The sequence below is a fragment of the Rhamphochromis longiceps genome, linkage group LG7 (genome assembly GCF_057381845.1).
Source record: "Rhamphochromis longiceps isolate RC_006_pf linkage group LG7, R_longiceps_female_GT1.1, whole genome shotgun sequence".
Taxonomy (NCBI): domain Eukaryota; kingdom Metazoa; phylum Chordata; class Actinopteri; order Cichliformes; family Cichlidae; genus Rhamphochromis; species Rhamphochromis longiceps.
The window spans coordinates 47,531,664-47,553,447 of NC_140563.1; the positions used below are offsets into that span (position 1 = coordinate 47,531,664).

Sequence of the window (21,784 nt, forward strand, 5' to 3'; positions counted from 1 at the left end):
TCTCGCCTTTACCTTCTTCTTCCACTAGTACCTAATATTGCCTCTTCTTCACATTTCTCTGCTTTGTAGCTTTCTGTTGCACTTCCTGCACTTCCTGAGTGTCAGCCCTATGGGGACATAGGATTATTTGCTAGATCTAATCATTGGGTCACTGTGGCTTTGGAACACAACTTGAGGCATGTGATATTGGCCATCTAGGGACTAAAACTACTGCTGCACTCAGGTCATGGTACGTTAGGGCTTGCCACACAATGTTAGCTTGACAGACTGTAAAAAATATAAATTATTTCTCGGTTACTCTAGTTGAAACCCCATGGAAAGTACTAATATTTAACTTTAAAACTAGTTAAAATCCAAAAGTTTGTGCAAAACCAAAGTGCATCAGTGAAAATGTGCAAATTAGACTGTATTAGATGGAAGTAAAATCCTAAAAAAAACAAACAAACCCAGCAATGGGCGAGAAAAAGCAGTAAAATTATGAGACAATAAAATATGACACGTTGGTACAACTGTTCTCCAGTGTGCTATTTTGGAGCACATATTGTGGAATAAAGCAGGATATACCGGAGAGGACTTGTATAACTTGTCTGTTTAAACATAGACAGGGTAGAGTGGACTTTTGGGAGTTTGAATAGTCTATTATTTCTGTTGAAAGCTGCAAACACAGTGTGTATATTTTCGGTGTGAGAGACTGACATATGGATACCCATTCCCCCCACCCCTAAACAGGCCATTCCACAGTAGCATTATCTGACCATCTTTCCTTTCAGGGAAACGCAGTATGGGTTTCAGAGAAGTCCTTTGTTTTCCTTTCACTGTAACTGATAAGGACCCAAAAAAAGGGAAAAAGGGGGCTTTTTCTGGGTGGACAGAATAAGAGGAAAGGGAAAATGATCGTGACTTTTTAAAGTCCCGGGGAAGGGACAAGAGGCAGGAGAAAGAGATAACTGATATCATTTTTGTCAGCCTACATTAGCTTCTGAGTGCACGCTATCTTTCTGAGCATGCTGTGTGCACAATACTTGCTGATTTGTGCTCTAGGCGAGGGGAAATCCATTAACCAGATTCCGTTTTTTCGTCGCCTTTAAATAGAGCTCGATTTGGGTGCCTTCTTGGTGGGTGGTCTGCTTGGTAATCGGGATTAATTTGGAAAGTTCATCTCTCGGTTACTGGTACACTGCCACTGGGAAAGACGTCAAAACAATGTGCTAGAGCCATTGCTCTTGTGTCACATTTCACCCAAAGGTGTGTTAAGTCATGCTGCAAAAGTAATCTGGATTTTTGACATGCAAACACAACACTGGATTAGTTTTATCTGTTTGACAGTGCTCCCCTGGTGATTATTCAATCAGGGTATTAAAACATGTTTTTTGTCTTTCTGTTGTTTGCTCTAGAGGCGGCTGTCGTTTCTGTTCTGTTTCCTGTTAGCTCGAATTGATCACCACATTTCTCAAAGAAACAAAATAAATCTGCCATGTAGTTAATTTTAACCTTAGTGTGAAAAATATATTTAAGAAAAGATATATTTTACGTCAAAAAAATAAGTTCTGACCTTTTAAAAACTATATAAGCAAAATACTTTAACCTCGGGGAATGAAGAGATCGAATCTGGGCAGTCTTTTCATATCTTAACCTTGGCTCTCACTTTTCAATAACACTCTTGTATGTCAACATTTGCCAAATCCATCTGACAGCTGTCTAGTACAGTGAATGTCACCCATATGTCTCCAAATCTGCAAATGGTGCTAAACCAACCAGCTCATACATCCAATGGATGCTTTTTCACTATCAGGCAGCAGTCGTATTGTTTAACTTCATATGGAAAGCTGTCGCTGCTACTTGGTAGCTCATTAGGAATAGTAAGAAATAGGTAAAGTACACAATCATAAAATTCAGGTTAATCAGTAAAAATGTGCTGTTAAAGGCATACAAGGCAAATCATAATACATTGAGCATGTAAAATGTATAATTTTGCCATAAAAATTGGAAATAGGGGCACAGATATATTGAAATGCATGTAATTCAAGTAAATGGAAATGCAGCAAAAAAGGCAGAAACAGAGCACGAACAACTCTAATGAGCTTGAAAGTCAATCTTTTCTTCTCTTCTCATTGCTTTATTCTTTAATACAGCCGGAACTCTCTTACACAGCTTTCACACACAGCTCCAGGACTCTTGAAGCTCTTCTATGGACAGTTTTTCACGTTTGCCACCTCGTCTTTTGCCCTCCCTTTTTGCCAGTTTCCTTAATTTTTTAAGAATACACTGCAAGGCATGCTGAGATATGCCAGGTTTTCAGCTAATAGCACTTTGAGAATCACCTTGCTGGCATTTTTCACAGATTGAGCTAAAGGATTAGGAACAAATTATCTGCTTTTGTGACAGCCTGGAAAGAGCCTAAATTTAAAATTGCTTCTCTTTTTCAGTTGTTTGAGTTGTTAGTGAATGATAAATAAGTCAGTGTTACGTGGTTTAACAAAAAAGAAAAACCTTCCTCTGTCACGACTGAAAAAGAATGAAAAAGCAGCCAATGTCTGAAAGACAACTGTGAAAGACCTTCAAAAACCATGGAGGGCTGTTGAGCAAGTCCATTGTAAAAAGTTACAAAAATTTCCGGCTCCTTGGGAGCAAAATATATAAAAAAGGGTCTGGGTCAGATATGTTTGTTATTCTGTCTGACTGCCTGCACACACACACACACACACACACACACACACACACACACACACACACACACACACACACACACACACACACACACACACACACACACACACACGCTCATGAACAAAGCAGGATCAGGTTTCTCTGTCTTCTTTTTAGCTACTGAAACCACCCTGTCTGCAGTAGCAGCTAGCATGCTCTCTCCAAGATGACGTGTCTCAGAGTTTTCTTGCGGAAACCCCCTGCCAATCCCTCAGAGACATCATCCTTCGTAGTCAGTACCTATGGTGAGGTAAATTTCTTTTATTTGAAATACCATCTGAATACTGTAGGGCTAGACTGACACTGTGCTATTTTTGGTAAAATATGGTTGGCATAAACCCACCAATACCAATGACTATGAGAGTATAGAAGAGCTAGCAATGGCACTTATCCGGATGTGTTATTTACTGACCACATTGGCACATTGGTAAAGGATTGTGTTAATTTTATAAAAACGTGTGTCACTGTTTGTGACACCAGAGGCATTCAATCCAGCAGTGCATCTAAGTTGACAAGCATATTACTCCCAGCAACAAGTGGGCTCAGATGTAGTAACATGTCCTTTAGTCTGGTAATGAGGCTTCTCCTCTTTATCCGATGACACATTGAATCATTTATGGAGGGTATTATCCAAACTGGAGGAGGTCGACCTGCACTGTTTACCGAGACGAAAGCCTCATCCATTATCCAGTATTTATCAGTCAGTATAGAGTAAATTAATATGGATAAGGTATTACAGGGGTGTGGTTAAAGTTGTGGGGGGGACTTTTGTATTTTATGCCTGTGATGCATGTGTGGGTGTGCAAGCAGGAAGCCAGAGGCAAGTTCCAACTGTGGCTGACTTTAAAGACCTAAGCAGAAGATTAGCACCTATCTTTGTAGTGAAACATCAAAGCATTTTATATTTTATTGTGAAATTCCCATGTAGTTACAGCACAAATAAAAATTGCTTTACTGTACCAGAGAACTGCTGATATTTCAGATAAAAGGAGGAAAACAGGTTATGCCTGTCTGTCAATTTTCTTTTTAAGAGAGAGTTCCAGGCTAACTCTGGAGAAGGGATCATTACGCAAGCCAATTATTGACTTCAGTGTTTAATGTGGACCATTAATGAATTAATTTTATCCCACAATCCCTCCAGTTTCTGCTCATAACTTTTAACTTTTATACCTATATTTTTACAACATATTTCAACATTCACTTTGTGGAAATTAACTTTGTGGAAATTAACTTTGTGGAAATTAACAACAGAGATACACTATATTGTGTCTCTGTTAGATAATATAAAGTATTAATTCATCTGTCTTCACATGCATATGAACTTGAGTAACACCCCATTCTTAATCCAGAGGCTTTATATGATGTCAGCTCAGCCTTTGCAGCTATAAGAGCTTGAACTCTTCTGTGAAGGCTTTCTACAGGTTTAGGAGTGTTTATGGGAATTTTCTACCAATTTTTCCAGAAGTGAATTTGTGAGTTCACACACTGATGTTAAGCGAGAAAGCTCCCAGTCTCTGCTCTAATTCATCCCAAAGGTGTACTGCTGGGTTTAGGTCAAGTTCTAACCAAACTCACTCATCCATGTCTTTATGGACCTAGCTTTATGCACTGGTGTGCAGCCATGTTGAAACAGAAACAGAAAGAGATCATCCCAAAACTGTTCCCACAAAGCTGGGAGCACGAAATTGTCTAAGATGTCAACCCCACCCCCCAACTACCACCACCACCACCTTTACACTTGGCCGAAAAATACAGTTCTCCTGGCAACTGCCAAACACAGACTCGTCCATCCGATTGCCAGACAGAGAAGCGTGATTTGAGAGAGCACGTCTGCTCTGCTCTGGAGTCCAGTGGCAGTGCGCTTTACTCCACTGCACCTGACGCTTTGCATTTGGTGATGTAAGGCTTAGATGCAGCTGCTCAGCCAGGGAGATCCATTCCACGAAGCTCTCTACTTACTGTTCTTGAGCTGATCTGAAGGCCACATGAGGTTTGTAGGTCTGTATCAATTGACTCTGCAGAAAGTTGATGACCTCTGTGCACTATGTGCCTCAACACCCACTGATCCTGCTCTTTGATTTTACACCCAGTACTTCGTGGCTGAGTTGCTATTGTTCCCAGTTGCTGGATTTCACTGAGCCCCTGAGAGCCCTTTCACAAATGTTTGTATAAGCAGCCTGCATGCCTAGATTGTTGATTTTATATACCTGTGGCCATAACTGAAACATCTGAATTCAATGATTTTGATGGATGAGTGAATACTTTTGGCAATATAGTGTATATTATATGATCCTTTCAACATTTCACTTTGTGAAAATTAGTTGACTGTACTTTGGACTTATAATTGCAGGCAGGGTATTCCTAATGAACAGGACTATGAAAGCATGAAAAAATGGACACACTGCACTGCTTTAAAAAAATCCAATCAGTGACAACTGTTTTCCTGTTGATAAGAAAGAGAAAGTGAAATACTTGTGGACAAAGAAAAAAAAGACCCAAGATTATACTCTTTCTACTTTCCTCCCAATGTATTTGACTAAAAAGAGTTCACAAATGAACTTTATTATAAGCAGTCTCTAAAACTAGACACTATAGCTACAACTTTCTCACACAAAATGCTGAAAAATGCCCCAAAATACAAGTGAAAACTGTTTTATTAATATAAGACATAAATTATTAGATGCTCTCCTGCTCAGCAGTCATCCATCCACTCTGAAAGCAAACAAACAGCCTTGACCCAGAGGAACCTGACAGTCTGACAGCTCAGACAGCTCATCAATTCATATGCGTTAAGTGTTCTCCAATTAAAACAGTGACAGCCACTCAAATACACCCTAGCAGGATGTGTGTGAGCCGGTAATTATGGGCCATGTTTACATGTTTGAACATGAATTTGAGTTGGATAAAAATGTAGAGGAGGACTGGATTATCTGGGTGGACGCTAATCTCACAAATTAGTGTCATCGGATGCTGTTTTATCATAAAACATAAAACTGATCCACCCACTTATCTCCAACAGCTGATCACAGAAAGTGAGTCTCTTTATAACAAACACCCTCCCTTTAGGCACAACTGCCTAACAGACACCAACAGTTTTGCCCAACTCAAGATGAAATAGCTGAAAACGTTGCAACAGTGGTAACTTAAAAGTGATTTTTATTCCCTCAAGTTTTAAAAAATAGGCACTTACAGTGCTTTTTTTTTTTTTAAATATCCAATTTATATTGCTGATGTTAGTATTAATATAAGAAGCTGTAGTTCTATTTTTAGTCAGGATTACTTTTTTAAGTAACTTTTTCTGATTATTAGTTTTTAAGACTTAGAAGTTGCAGGTATACAAAACAAAATGAACAACAAACAAAACATGTTTTGAATTTTCATAGTACAATACTGCATTGTTTGTCCATGAGCCCAATGAAGATTCATTAAACTATTCAATCAGACCTGGGACTATAAAGCATTTTTTTCCTGAAAGAGATCTGCTTTGTTTGACTTAGTGTATCTAATTTTCTGTAGGTGTAACACACTTCCTAATGTCCTCAGCCACCTACTGTTGTTTTAAAGTGTTGTATAAATAAAGCTGAATCGGTCTGGACTTCCAGCAGAATTTTTCTTGCTAATAGCATTGATAAGGAAATGGACTGAGCCTCATAATGATCTGCTCAAATCAACCATCAAAAATAACACTGTGAAAGAGGGAAAAGGGAGCTACCTATTAAAAGCAGCAGTGAAAAAGTCAAATAGAGGACCCCAAAAAGTCAGTAATCTGTTAGTCTGAATAAACTGATGAGTAAGGGTTCCTTGATCTGTTGAACATATCACATATATAGGTGAAGTGCCTTTAAATAATTTGTGTATTCTAGATGGAGAGAAGCATGGTCTGTATACAACTTTTAATTGTATCAGGGTGTGATGAGCATTTATAGTCATACTAGTGTAAACATTTTGCTGACATTTGTTCATAGTTGGGCTTTTGTTTGTACTTTGAGACACGTGTCCTTAAAAATTGTCTTCAGTTACTTTTTAAGAAAATGCATAAATCATCCCACCTTGTTGCACGATTAAACATTTTGACCGTCTCGAACATATAAAACAATCAAAATTCTCCCTCTCAGGCCTGAATAACCTGAATAAGCCATCTAATATCTTACACTTGCAGTAACATATTATAATTGATTATGCCTTGAACTAACACTTTACATTATTTCTGTCTGTTGCTGTACAAGTTATGTTGGATACCCCCTCTCTCATATGCCTGACCTGTGTAGTCTTCAGAGGGGATATTTAGTTCTTGGAAGGATTTCAAAAAATGAACCAAATGCTTGGTGCACCCGACATCAGACACTTTAACTAAAAGAAAGTATTATTACTATGATTTTTGTGGTTTGGCGTTATGGAATGCATGATCTTTTCATGTGGGCTCTCACTGAGTTCATCCTGACAATGTGCCCTTTCAAAAGTGGGTCAAATTTGGCCACGAGCTTGAGTTCTTTCAGAAAGCTTCTATTGTTTGTTTGAGTGTGCCTGTGGACCCCTTAGAGAAAGATTTTTCGCTGCCAACCACTGAACTTCATCTGCGGACAATGTGAGGACCTAATGCTTTCTCTTCCCCTTGGGCGTTTGCTATCTGCAGTATAGTTTTCTCCTTTCCAAATTGAAGTCGATGATATCCTTCTCTGATAATGCTGGACATTTTGCAGCAACAGACTGAGGCCACTTCCACTCCCTTGCCAATTATTCTTGCCCCTTAGGACTGTTCAGGGGGATCGTGAACACAAAACAAACCAGTGAAACAACTTTACACAACCTATTGCCAGCTGCAATGCAAATGTTTTTTTCAGGGGTTTTTTGGTGCCTAATCTGAAATTTTAAAGATTTTGATGTGTAACTGACTTGGAAAGGGAGAGAATAGAGGAACAGCAAACGAAGCATAGAAGAAATCCAAATGAAGTGTTTTATGTGGATTTAAAATAAACTGTGTTTTAAAATAAATTTTATTTAAAGACCATCTCAGATTTGCAACGTCGTGTATAGGTGCTGGTCCGACAGAAAATAACAAAGGCTTCATGGCAAATCTGGCCATTTTGAGGTAACATTTTAAGGGTTGAGTTAAAGGTAGTATTTATTTGTAACACAAATTGTAGTGCTATCACTTTGAAAGTGCATTGAAGTGGATCTTAGGAGGCAGGGGGTGGTGGCAAAGCCATGAGTCACTTCTTTCTCACTAGAGACTAGAGTTTGAATCTCACACTGGACCAGCTATTTATACTTTATTTGGTCATTTTTACACTCAAGTTGAAGTTTCACTTCCTGTGAGGTCTATCAAAAGAGACTAGGCAACTCGTGTCCATGTCCATTTTCAGGCTTTGCCATGAACTTATGCGATCATGTGCAATGAACCTGCAATCTTGATGTCTTTTAAAATGCCTGCTTCAGAGACACAGACCAGGTCTGTACAGACTGGCAGTCAGTTGCCAGCTGGGCTTGTAATTTGAATTTGCAAATTATATGAAATCTGTAAGTGAAAAAACAGGAATTAACTGTCATAAATCAGCATAAAGGACAAATCTGTTCAGATCTGTTGTAAATCTGTTACTGTCTGGATACAGTGGAAATTCTCATTAACTAACTACATTCAGAATCTCATAGACTTGAAACAGAAATTCAAAAATTCCCAAATAGATGCTGCAGTAACTACAAAATGACACAGTCATAGTCATGACTCAGATGGATAGCAAGGTGCTGGCAGTCTGTCTGCATTTATTATTTAGGCACTTATTTAGGTGACATTTATTTGCAAAACTTTACCAGTATGTTTGAGTGTGATTGCAGTCAGTTTGAGTCAGCCTGTGACAGTTTGGAGACAGGTTGCCTCCCACCAAGCGATCCAGACCATCACCTTGCAATCGCTTGAGAGTTAGTCACTGCAACTACCTAGTCAGTTGCGCAATGCGAAAAATTCTCTGCAGTCACTGGGCAACCACTAATTTTTTTCAAACTTTTTCTTAAAGTTGTATCACCTACAGGTGCTTGCTAGTTGTGATTAAATGCTCTCTGTGGATACTCTAACTCTGACTTCCATGTTTTTGTAGGAACTGTTATTTCTGGGAGCTGTCTATCATATCTCTACTGTTTTTAGCTAAGCAAAAAAAAGCAAGAAACCTAGAATAACGTAAGTGCAACAATTGAGGATGCACTAAGCTGAATACTTGGAAAATACTTATGTGTTCATGCACTTGAACAAAGATTATTCCCTAAATTACAACAGCTTTCCATTTGGCAGCTTTTCCCCCTGCACACACACTTGGGTGTTCCTTAATGGTCTCACCCCGTGCAGCGTTTATCTCTTATCCCTTCCTCAGAACAGCCAGTAAATTGAAGTTTCTTTGTTATGAAGTGCACAGAGCATCAAATATGTGACAAGATCTGTTAGAAATATGATATGTTCTGTCTTCCAGTTGCTAAATTTCTGGAGACCTGTTGACCTAGTGAAGAATGCAGTTCTGTCTTTCAGGAGATATTCACATTATATGGTGCCTCTCTCTGTAGAGTCAATGGACACAATAAAATTGATCTAAAGCCCTGATTAGATAATGCAGCAGGAGCTCCATTTCAGAGATTTTGGCAACTAACCCGGAAGAAGAGCTTTTTGGATGTTATATAACAAGCCTGTTAAAAGAAATTCAGTGAAGAGACGAGAGGACACCTCTCATCAAATCTGCTCTTTGTTCCTCCCTTGGATCAAATGGGATGATTTGGCACTCTCCCCAGATGAAAACTTTAAATCCCATACACAGCAGTTTCCAAACTTTTCAAAATGGTTCCTTTTCTCACAGAAGATGTTACCGAACAGGGATTACCGCTGTTCTGTTCTCTTGCTCCTTAATGCTGATAATGGCAGCTTTAACTGTCAGTGTCTCTTGGCATGGCCTGACCGGATGATCTCGGGGTGCAGGTTTTCATATGTAAATGTAACAAATAAGCAGCAAAGCCTATTAAGGCAACAGGAATAAGGGCGAGCTAAAAAGTAACAAGGACCTACACATACACAAACACACACACATACAAATACAAGGCATAACCCTTCCATGAGGCCTTTTCTCTGCTCATTCCTAAATTGAGTGAGTGGAAAATAGCAAGGGCATTTTAAGAAAAATAATAAAAAAGAAAGTGTTAGTAGCATATTTCACATTTTTCAAATTTTTAAGTGAACTCAATTGAAATTGGACAACAAACATGCATCAAAATATGGCCTTTATCAAATATTGTTGCTTTTTATATTCATTAAATGTGAATGTAGCAGCACTTAACAGCCATGGAGTTACGTAAGCCGTGCAGGCAACTTTAAATGAGGCTAATCGATTCCTTCAAAGCAGCAGCAGTCCGTAAAAATATAAAGAACCTTGAAAAATCCCATGTCCAAAGTTTCATCAGGAAATGGCATTTAAGCGTGACTGTGGAAGTCAAGCAAAGATCTGGAGGACCAAGATAAAAATGCTTGTTTGCAGGAGAGAAAAGCAAAAAAAAGTATCAGTACACAACAGTAGTGTGGTCTCCCTGACACAGAAGTGGTGGTGTTGATGCTCAAATACGATGCGTCGCCAGAAGGAGCCCATACATGTGACCTTATCAAAGCAGCACGCGGATAAGCCCGCTGCCCTTCTGAGAAAAGATAAAGTTAAAATTCAGTTTACTGGTCACAATCACCACGAGTAAGACTAAAGGACAAAAAGAGCAGAATTTCATGAAAAGATTACCTTGCCAGCTTTTCAGCATAGTGATGGAAAATAGAAAGAAATTACTTTGAGGTTGTGCAGAAACTAAAGAGAGAGGGAGAAGAATGGACTGCGCTGACTAACAGCCAATTCTTTATGCAGATGTCACTCAAACGTATGCTGTCTCTGTCCCCTCATTTGAACATGAAGCAAGTCTTTATGGTTAGGGCCATTTATGCAGCACATGTAAGACATCCTAAATGTACTGCAGATAGTGTAGCTTAGAAAGTGTTTTGGTGGATTTAAATTCAGTAAATCTGTATTCTGACTTTGCTGTACTCATATTCTACAGCTAGCACATCAGTATAAGTTTCTCTCATCTTGTCTCTTTTTTTAAAGCTGTCACTCTCTGCCTCTCTCCTTAAATGTCTTTGCTCGAATTGCATTTGTCTTGTAGTATTTTACCACTGCTGTATGAGTTATGATATTCAAATGAATGACATCAGAAAACACTGACAAGCTGATTTCACTATTTATGTAACTTGTTGTGCAGCTTGAAGAAATAGATACAAAACACATTCAGGGAAATAGCTTGATGCAAATAAAACAGAACACTACTTAATATTTAATATGGAGTATTGCCATAGTTTACATAACATATCTTTGCTCACTGTGTAAAACCTTAGGTAGGTTTTTTTACTTGCTGTAAGTTTGCCTTTTCCCAAAGTTGATGCCAGTTTGTGAATTGATAATACATGAGTGTGTTGGTACATCTCTAGTGTAAAAACGAATGGAGCAAAAATTGAAGTTAAATAAGGATTGAAGTGAAGTTATGTGTTAATTTCCATTTAAATGAACAGAGTCTAGTAGTTGGTAATAGTTTGGATTTTTACAACACTGTGGCTGTGTCTCACACACATCACACATACACAGATGTACATGCACACACACACACACACACACACACACACACACACACACACACACACACACACACACACACACACACACACACACACACACGCACTAGCGCACACGTCTTCTTCTGTGTAGTCAATTTAATAAATATTTTCAGGGTTTTGTGTTTTATTCTTTCCTGTCTAATTTCTTTTAGTGTAACCGTCTCTGCTGCTGCAACCTGCTGAATACTTTTATTGTTAAGGAGACTCATTAGTTTTTACTGTCGCTACAAAAAGCCTCATTCTAGACCTTTTATTGTGCTGTATTATTTTAATTAAAGAATTTTTTCCCTTTCTGTAAAGCTTGTCAGGTTGGCATCTCTATAACAAAGAGAGCTTGTTTTCCCCTAACCTTCACCTGAATAAGCCTGGCATTTTAAATTCCTGCTCTGAATCCTTCAATACGCAGGACAGCAGAGCATCTTTGCCACCCAAGGGTACATTCATTGCATATCTAAAAAGCCAAAGCAGTGATGAAGAAAAAGGTAGAGTGCATTTCTTCGGATCTTTAAAGGTATCACAGCAATATATTCAATTGAAGTTCACTGAATTTACAGTGCTGAGCAAAGGTCTTGAGCAAGCCCTCATTTCAAAGGAACAAACGGCAGGCCTAAACAACGATCTGTAGCATATGAACAGCATTTGAAAGTGTTGTCCTTAAGAAACAGAAGAGAATACAGCAAAGACCTGACACAGGACCTGGCTGTTCAGCTGATCCATGTACTGTTTGTTGAAGCCACATCAGAAAGGGTCTCAGTGGAAGGGAAGTCAAGAAGTCAGTACTTAAGGAAGAGAAACAGAAAAAGCAGAGGTGTGCCAAATTACACAAGAACTGGACTGAAAATCAGTGGCAACAGGTCTGATGGAGTGGTGAATCCAAAGTTTTGTTTCATTTTTGGGTGCATTTTTGCTTTTATTGGATTTTGTAAAGATTGATGAATTATGAACATGTAAAAGTGATCATAATGATCTCATGGCCAGTGCAATAAAAGCATAACTGTATAGAAAAGCACTAAGTATAATACTATCAGTCATGGATTAGCCCCCTCAGAGCCTGGACCTCAACATTATTAAAGTAGAATGGGATCATCTAAAGCAGCGGTCCCCAACCTTTTTTGCGCCACGGACCAGTTTATGCCCGACAATATTTTCACGGACCGGCCTTTAAGGTGTCGCGGATAAATGCAACAAAATAAAACTAGTACCGGTACCGAAAAAAAGAAGATTTATTCATAACACACATGAAAAGACCCAGGAAAACCGAGTTAACGTTAAAAACGTTAACAAAATAACGCTGAAAACCGATAAAAACCCTGAAAACCATACATTTCACACCTGAGCCTCAACTCTCGCGGCCCGGTACCAAACGACTCACGGACCGGTACTGGTCCGAGGCCCGGGGGTTGGGGACTGCTGATCTAAAGGCAGCTGACATCCAAAGAAGAGCTTTGAATGTCCTTCAAGAAGCCTGGAGAACTGTTCCTGAAGACTACTTAAAGACATTGCATAAAAGTGAGAGTTCGCACTGTGTGAAAAAATAAAGGTGTTCATACTGAAGGTTGTTGACTTTTAAGTCAAGATCTCATTTTCCTTACAAAACCTTAAGAAAGGAGTGGCAGAAAACACAGTACTGTGTGTAGTCTGGCACGCCAAATTTGGTATTTGATCCATCATTGTGCTTTGCTGAAAAATAGAAACTCTATCATTTCATTTTTTTTTTGCCTGATGAGCTTTTAATCTTTCAGGTGCGGCTTCACAGTATTGTTTGCGTGGCTCTGAGCTTGTCTTGTGTAATGATTAAGCTCAAGACTGTGATCTTTTCTTGACCGCAACCTGGATAGCCTCCAAACAGAGAACACTTGTGCATGGAGATTATTTTTGGATGACAGGGTTAGTTTGATGGCTACAGCACATAGTAGCTCTCTGTCCATGAGGGCATTGGAGTGGAATTGCGTGCATGCTTATGTGTCGAGAGTTTTCACTTGTGCACATACTGACTCACCGTGTGCTGTCTCATCTGCTATGCTCGATTAAGTCAGTTCTCATCTCACAGGCTGTAACCTCTGCTTCTAAAATGTCGACATCCTGCCCTGACAGTCATTGTGCTTTCTGTAAGGACAGCTCTGTTCTTCTACTTAGTGCCTCTTTTTGGTTTAATTTTTTCTTTCTCTGTGTTAGGTGATATGGCAGTGACTGTATTTTGATAGTATTAACTATTTTCCATGGTATCACCTGCTGTGTTATGCAAATTAAAATACAGCAGAAGCGATATGTTTCTGGTGTTTATTAAGTGCAACATTTTTGTAACGCTTTAAAATAAAGCCCACGACTAAGGGTGCAATTCTTATTCTTATATTTTATTTTGAAATTACAGTGTAATTATATTTACATACAAATTCTTTAAGGAATACACACTACAGTTAGGGGGTAAGAAATCAGTTTTTTTACAAAAAAAGATTATACTGTTAGTAATTTTAAGTACTGATAAGTAACTACGGTATCTGATCTTATAATGATGGAGCCAAGTCTAACAATTTTTTTTCTTTCACACTTACTGCTCAAACATGACTTTGAAAAGAAGTTCACAGGAAAGGAGTGTCCCTTTTCCTGTGAAATAACTAAAGTTACACATTACTTAAAATGACCTACTTACCCACCTACCAGACTACTTAAATTACAGTATGTCCAGTCTCTATCTAGTGTGCCTACCTTTATGTGTTGATTAGTAAAAATAATTACATTGTAATTGATTTTTTTTAACATGTTCAAAATAAAGATTCAATTCAATTCAATTCAATTCTGAATTGGGCAGTAATGTGTAATCCGATTACTTTTTCAGGTAACGAATATAGGGATTATTATTGCAAAACAATTATTAGATTACTGTTACTTTCCCGTAAGCACGCTGCGTTACTGCACTTTCTACTACACTCTGCGTGAGAAGAAATCTTTCTACAGCGAAAACATAAACTTAAAATCTGAGCAAGCACTGAGCACGCTGCTCAGATAATCAGTAATTAGTAACTAATTACTATTTTCAAGTAATTTGACCGACACTGATTGTAATTTTAAATAAAATATTTTGAAATTCTATTACACAGGAAGAGTGTTGGTCAAGTTACTTGAAAAAAGTAATCAGTAACTAATTACTGATTACTTCCCAAAAAAGTAATCCCATTACACAACCTGATTACTTATTTTCAAAAGTAATTAGTTACTTTTTAAAACATGATTTATCCCCTAAATAGGTAATAAAGCGAGAGATCTTTCAGCCCAATTCTACTTTTTCTGCATAATCCATCAAATAAAATGTAATCAAATGGAACAGTCCCTTTTTAAAAGTTGTTTTATTAGTTTTAATCTTTTAACTTTATGCATCAAGCAAACATTAAATTATATGCAACATTCTCTGACTGGAAGAAATTTGTTTGTATTAGTATTTTAAAGTGTTACCAAAAGCTTTTAAGCAAGATATTTGCCAAAACACTACTGGACATCTTTAAATGGATTTAGTTTGGGCTCTTATAATAAACCACTTTTTCTCACCCCAATGTGTGAAAAAGGTTCATGGTAATATTACTACAACTGCTGCAGGAGGGAAATAGTTGAGTATAGAGGTGAAAAACATAATTTTAATCATCACAGCATTCATAGTTATGTTTATGTTCATACAGCCACTCCACATATGATGTTTTTGTATGTAACTACATAATAATAACAAAAGTAGAAACTTGTTATGGTGACTAGATGTAACGTTATGTAGAAAGAAAAAATGACATTGAACGTGATGCATGCCTACTGTTAGAGTCTTTATTAATTCTATGTTAAAAGACCTGTTTTGTATCATGCTTTAAGCCCTACAGCTTTAAAGACATTAACTCAAGTCTCGCTTGTTCATCTTAATAAATTCTGTTTATTGGCACTTACTATAATCTACCAATGGTTTTACAGTCCTTTGCTGCAGGCCGTCTCTGCTGTCATCAGCTTCCCAGAAAAGCCTTATAGTGAGGGGACAGCTTCTTTCCACTGTTTTTAGAAGGCGCTGTGGGTGAAAATGGGTTGACAATGTCATATATGTTGTGCCTCTTGTCTTAAACTGCATCCACACAAATTTTACTAATCACAGAAAGGAAGTACACTGTTATGACTCCTGTAGAAGCAGTACACCTGCCTCTTTGAAATCAGATTGTGTTAAGAGTTAAGATGCTCAAAGAGAAAAATGACATTCAGTTATTTCTTGATTTTTTCTTTTTTTCTGGTGGATGTTTTTGATAGATAGGGTGTGTACTTTTTTGTCTATTCTGTCCTACTTGCAATCTGGAGTTAGTTTTAGCATGCAGTGTTGAAAGATGTCTCAGTTCCTTAAATTCATTTGGAGGAGACAGGAGTGAGGAGGCTTGCTGGAGAAGTAATAGAGGATGTGCAGATGTATCCTTTGAGGAAATGTTTTTGCCTGTGATGCATGAAAGAGGGGTGACGTACAGCTTGAATATACAATGCCAGGAGGAGGACTCTAGAAATAAAAACATCTTTGCATTTATAGGACATTTTATTATTTAAGACACTTTCTGCCCTTCACAGTCTATGTGTGTGATTAAAGATCAGGTATATCTTGTCATATTTTGTTAAAAGTAGCCCTAAATACACTCACCAGTCACTTTATTAGGTACACCTTTCTAGTACTGGGTTGGATCCCTTTTTCCTTAAGAACTTTCTAAATTCTCTGTGGCATAGATTCAACGAGTTGCTGGAAACATTCCTCTGAGATTTTGCTCCATATCGACTTGATAGCATCACTCATCTGCTGCACATCTGTCATGTGAATCTCCCATATTGGCACATCCCAGGTTCGAAAAGAGATGCTCTTTTGCATACGCTGGTTGTAAATAGTGGTTAATTGAGTTACTTTTTCCTTCCTATCAACGTGAAGCAGTCTGGCCATTCTCCTCTGACCTCTAAAATCAAAAAGATATTTTGAACTGCTCACTTTTTTCTCTCTTTTTTTCGTTCTCTGTAAACCCTAGAGATGGCTGTGTGAGAAAATTCCAGTCAATCAGAAGCTTGTGAAATATTCACACCAATCTACAGTATCTGGCACCAACAGCCATACTACATCAGAATCACTTAAATCCCCTTTCCTCATCATTCTGTTGTGCAGTTTGAACTTCAGCATGTGGTCTTGATCATATTCACATATTAAATTGCTGCCATGTGATTGGCTGATTAGATATCTCCATTAAGAAACATTTGAACCATATGTATCTATCAAAGTGGCCATGACAGTCCATATGTTGTCATGAACACTGTTTGTGTTCAATGCCATCTGATATGATAAAATACTGCAGCAGCTGGCTACAACAAACAGAGGACAGATTGTCCTCTTGACACAATGTGACAGAGTGTGACACAATGTGCTTGTGTCACATTTTATATTGAACTGACATCAACTTTAAATGTTAGCTTTGTTGCAAGGATGTCTCATTTTTGTTAAATGGCTGTTTCTCGACCACTCTCTCTCCAACACAAGAGATGGAGGCAAGGACATTGAGGATGTACAAAGTGGGAAAAGAGGAGACTGAATATCTATATAAAGAAACAGGAACTTAAATCTTTGCAACCTATGTTCTGTTAACATAATTGTATATACATTTGTTAAAGATGGATCTGGCTTCTGGGTTTGAAAAGCTAAGCCTTGCATTGAAGTCTTTGGCACCCTTACCCTACAACCTCATTCACTTGTTTCAAGTCTTGGTGGATTTCCAACACAAAGTTCATTTGGCTGTCCCCATCTTCACTCACTTCAGTGATGTTTGGGCCAGCTCGTGCAGTGCTCGGTCTTGGGTCACGGTTCCTCACTGCACTTAGAGCTCAATGTTTAGTAGTCTTTCAAAATCCCCGCCAGTCAATCACTAACCCTGGCATCCACCCTCATCACCTCCTGAAAGGCAATTTATTACACCTGTAGCCCTTTCAATCCCACTCCTTTCACATCTTAGTAACCTGATTATTGGGTGGGTGGTATCATGACAAACAGGTGTCAACAACAGCTTTAACCTCCTAAGACCCGAACTCTTCCACGGCATGCATTTTTAATTTCTCTTTGATATTTGGGCATATTGGAGCCCGATGAATGTAAAAACAAAGAATGACCAGATTTTATTTTATTTTATTTTTTTACCTTATTTTGTTTTTAAGAAAAATAAGAGCCACATATGAGGATATTGGTTTAAAATTTTGATAGAACAGTAGCAGTATAATGTCCTTGTAAGTGGATATCAAGCCCATGTAGAGCAAAATTGAGTATTTTAGTCTAAATAACCGAAAATGTGATGTCCACATATGTGGACGCCAGGTCCTAGGAGGTTAAAGCAACCAAATATAAACAGTGAAAATGCTCATAGGCTTTATAATGGGACCTTACCAACCAGATGGCTATTATATATATATATATTTATAACTTCTTATACTGTGTATATTCTATGTAATATATTATCTTTACTAAACTCATTTCATTCATTTAATCTGTGTCAAATAGGACAAATATATTGTTCAGGGACTTTAAAAAAGGAAAACACTTGCATCTGTGTTTTATTTATGAGCTATGTTTTTTTTTTTACTAGAAACAACAAAGTGACATTTACCAAATGTAAAACCAATGAAACCTCACTATTCCTTAGTTATCTGTTTACATATAATTAGATCGTTCTTTACTGAAATGTTTTCTGGAAAATGACCCATACTTTATTACATAATTCTATGTTATTTTTCTATAACCTCTGACTCCCAGCTGTCAGTGTTCAGACTGTCTTTCTTTGGTCTTATTTTTTTTCTTGCTCATCTGGATTTTTTGCATATCTCTTTGGTTGAGCTTTTATCAACATTGCCAAATACAGCAGGCGAAGTTTGGTACTTTGGGGCTACTTCATGACCGATTTTATATGAGTCCTGTTCAGACCAGGAAGATATTTCTCACAGTGTTTTCACTTTGTTCTTCCACTGCGGCCACTAGCACGAAACCATGCCAAGTTTAGTGTGGGAACGACAAACATCTCTTGCACCCCAGCTACAGAAGTGCCAGTGGCGTTATCACACAATGAGGCACCCTCATTTTAGCTTCAGACTGTGCTTTTATGAGGAGGATTAATTAAAAATAGCACAAAGGAGATGTTAGCAGTGGCCATGTCAACATGGTTAGCAAACCTCCTAAAGTTGTGGAAACGTACAGGAAAGAAGAGAGAGAGAAAAACCTGTAGACAGAAAGTGTGAGCAAGAAGGAGAAAAAGTGACAGGTCATAGCGGACGATGACAGCCGTACACACAAAGTTTTGGCGACTTTGACTTGATGCTAAAAACTGAAGTGAGAAAAAGTCACAAGTTGCAGCCAGAAATTGCACAAACACACACTCACAAATGCTATCAGACCCTAGAGGCTGTTTAATCTTTACCAGGTATTATACTTGCAAAGTTTAACAAACAAACAAAAAAAGGTCAGTGTGGTATTTCATTATGACGATTTCAACAGACTGATGAGATCCTTAAAACAAACTTTAGATGTCTGTCAAAGTTATATATCAGATACAAAGCAGTTAAAAATATGAAAATATACTTATCAGTTTTTCTGAGCGCTAAATGAAAAAGCTGATACTGTTCTCACATCTGTGACACATCGATCCACACCCAGGAAATTCTTAACTTACTGCCTGACGTCTTATATTCAGTGGTAGACCATTTTTTTTGGCATAATAAGAGGTGTGAAGGTACAAGCATTTGCATATGCGCTGAGCATCCAATTCCTCGGATTAATATCTCATTATGGGAGCTACTGATAGACGGTGAGAACTACAGATTAAAACTAATAAAAATGAAAAATAGCTCAAAATGTTGAATAGTGAGTTTTGTAAGGCTGTATGGCAGTCAGCAGTTATGGTACAAGTCTGTTTAACAACTGCAGCAAGACTGCTGCCAAAAGTGGTCCATCATATAATGCTAAGCTATGCTTTAAAATATAGCAAGTTGCTGAACTGTTCCTTAATATAAAATATAATACCTGAGGGTGATCTGTCAGCTTTTTATAATATTCTTTCTCCTATTTTCCATAGGTCAGCTCAAGCTTTCAGTCATCCCACAGAATGAAGTGCTTGTTGTCAGTGGTGAGTCCTGTTATAGGTCGTTCATGTTCCCTTTGTTTATTTCTGTGAAAGCAGAACCTCAATGTGAAAATAAACAAATAAACTTTGTCAAGAAAACAGAATAGCAGAATGCTCAATCAGTGCCCTGGTTTCAACATTTCATTTTTATTGTTTTCATTTTGCTATAGAGCTGTAAAACAATGCATTCCTGCTTGGGAATGGTCAAATATTGATAAAATGATATTGAAAATATTGAAAGGCAACCTTAGTCTGATAGCAGAACAATCTATTTAAATTGTTTCTTAATATAAAACATAATTCAATTTTCAATTCAATTCAATTTTATTTATATATAGCGCCAAATCACAACAAAAGTCACCTCAATGCGCCTTATAGGTACAGAGAAAAACCCAACAATCATATGACCCCCTATGAGCGAGCACTTTGGCGACAGTGGGAAGGAAAAACTCCCTTTTAACAGGAAGAAACCTCCGGCAGAACCAGGCTCAGGGAGGGGCGGGGCCATCTGCTGCGACCGGATAATCATTATGCACGATCTGTCAACATGCACATGGACATGAATGGTCATGTTTTTTGTGACAGTCAACACGACTTTATAAATATTTCAACAGGAAATACCGCATAGCTTTTAATGTGTAAATTTATTAAACTTATTTTAAATTGCAAATGTTAATAATAATATAATTATAAAGTCTATGACATGCATGAGTTGAGCTTGGGTCTCTGATGTGAGTAGCTAAATGACTCTTTGTAGCTGTCCAAATGTGTATTTTTGCACCCTTTAAAAGTGGGAAGTGATAATGAGATGGACAAAAAATTGTGTTCAAGGACACCGAAATAGTATTTGTGTTAGTAGATCAGAGATAGTGGCTGTTTCAGGAACTGTGACACTGCCTTGAATTTGCATCACATAAATGTTAAATGGCACCGTGCACCACTCAAATTACGATGGGCGACAGTCTGTGCCTGGGTTGGTGGGTACATTAATCCACAGAAGGGAAGTTGTTTATTTTGGAGTCATACCAACCAAACCGCAAGCAGCCTTCCAGACATATTTTGCATCCCTGTTATGTCTCTATGTCATCTATATTTGGTCATGCAGTATAGGATTGAGACTTGATATGATCTTTTGGTTTTGCACTGCACGAATAAAGTGTTGCTTAAGAAGAGTTGAAGGTCACCAAAAAATGTTACTACATGCACCCAGATGCAGGCCACTTTAGATTTATTAGATTTATACTAAATATATTTAGTGTTTTATAGATTTGTCTTATTTTTATTATTATTATATTACTTAACCAGTTTTAGATCGGAGCACCAGGACCGCCAGCTCTGACTGGTACCTGATCCACAGACCACTGAACAATATAGACCCCATGGGTTAAGGTTCAGCCACCAACTGTACTACCCAGCCTGACTCCAGAGTCGGACCCAATTAACCATGCCCCAGGCGTGGTATGCTGGACCTGTGATTTATTATGTTGCATAGAGGTTGCCTGAATCACTTTTTGTCTGGCCCCTCACCCAGGATTTGCATGGGTGAGGCAGATTACTCCTGACAACTTAGTTCCCAGGATCACTGGAGCGCACAAACACCTCAACCTTGATAAGGTGGCGATTCGAGATCTGTTGTGATGAAGAGAGAGTTGAGCTGAATTTACCGTCAGTCTACATTCCTACCCTTACCCATGGTCACAAGCTGTGGGTAGTGACCGAAAGAACAAGGTTGTGGATACAAGCAGCAGAAATACGATTCCTTCGAAGGCTTGCTGGGCTCTCCCTTAGAGATAGGGTTCCTCACTCTATCTCTAAGGTGAGGAGCTTGGTCATTCGAGAGGGAGCTTTAATGTTGCTCCTCAACATTAAAAGGAGCTGGTTGGGGTGTTTCGGGCATCTGACTGTGCCCCTTGGACGGCTCCCAGGTAATATATTCTGGGCATGTCCTACCAGGAGAAAGCCCCAGGGCAGACCCAGGACCTTGATGAGCTGGAAGAGGTGACCAGGATGAGGGAAGTCTGGGCTTCTCTGCTCAAGCTGCTGCCTCTGCAACCTGAACCTGTGCAAGGTTTAGAAAATGGATGGAAAGATGTACTGTCTTAAATTTTTAAGTCATTGACTCATAATGTTTACTTTAGTACAAGTCATTGTTCTTATCAACAAAATACCCATTCATTTACAACACAATGGCTGCTCATTTAACATTTCTTTGTTGGAAGTTTTAACCTGTTCTTCACACGCCATGATATGATATTAC

The 21,784-nt window shown here is 38.3% G+C and overlaps 1 protein-coding gene across 1 annotated transcript in view; it reads left to right on the plus strand.

Moving 5' to 3' along the window:
- Window positions 1-2,833: 2,833 nt before the first annotated feature.
- rgs3a (regulator of G protein signaling 3a) overlaps window positions 2,834-21,784 on the plus strand; it is a 155,563-nt gene continuing 136,612 nt past the window's right edge. Inside the window, exons 1-2 of the mRNA XM_085413984.1 lie at window positions 2,834-2,951; window positions 19,480-19,530. Coding sequence (XP_085270110.1) covers window positions 2,873-2,951; window positions 19,480-19,530 — 130 coding nt within the window. The 5' untranslated portion in view covers window positions 2,834-2,872. The remainder of the gene's footprint in view (window positions 2,952-19,479; window positions 19,531-21,784) is intronic.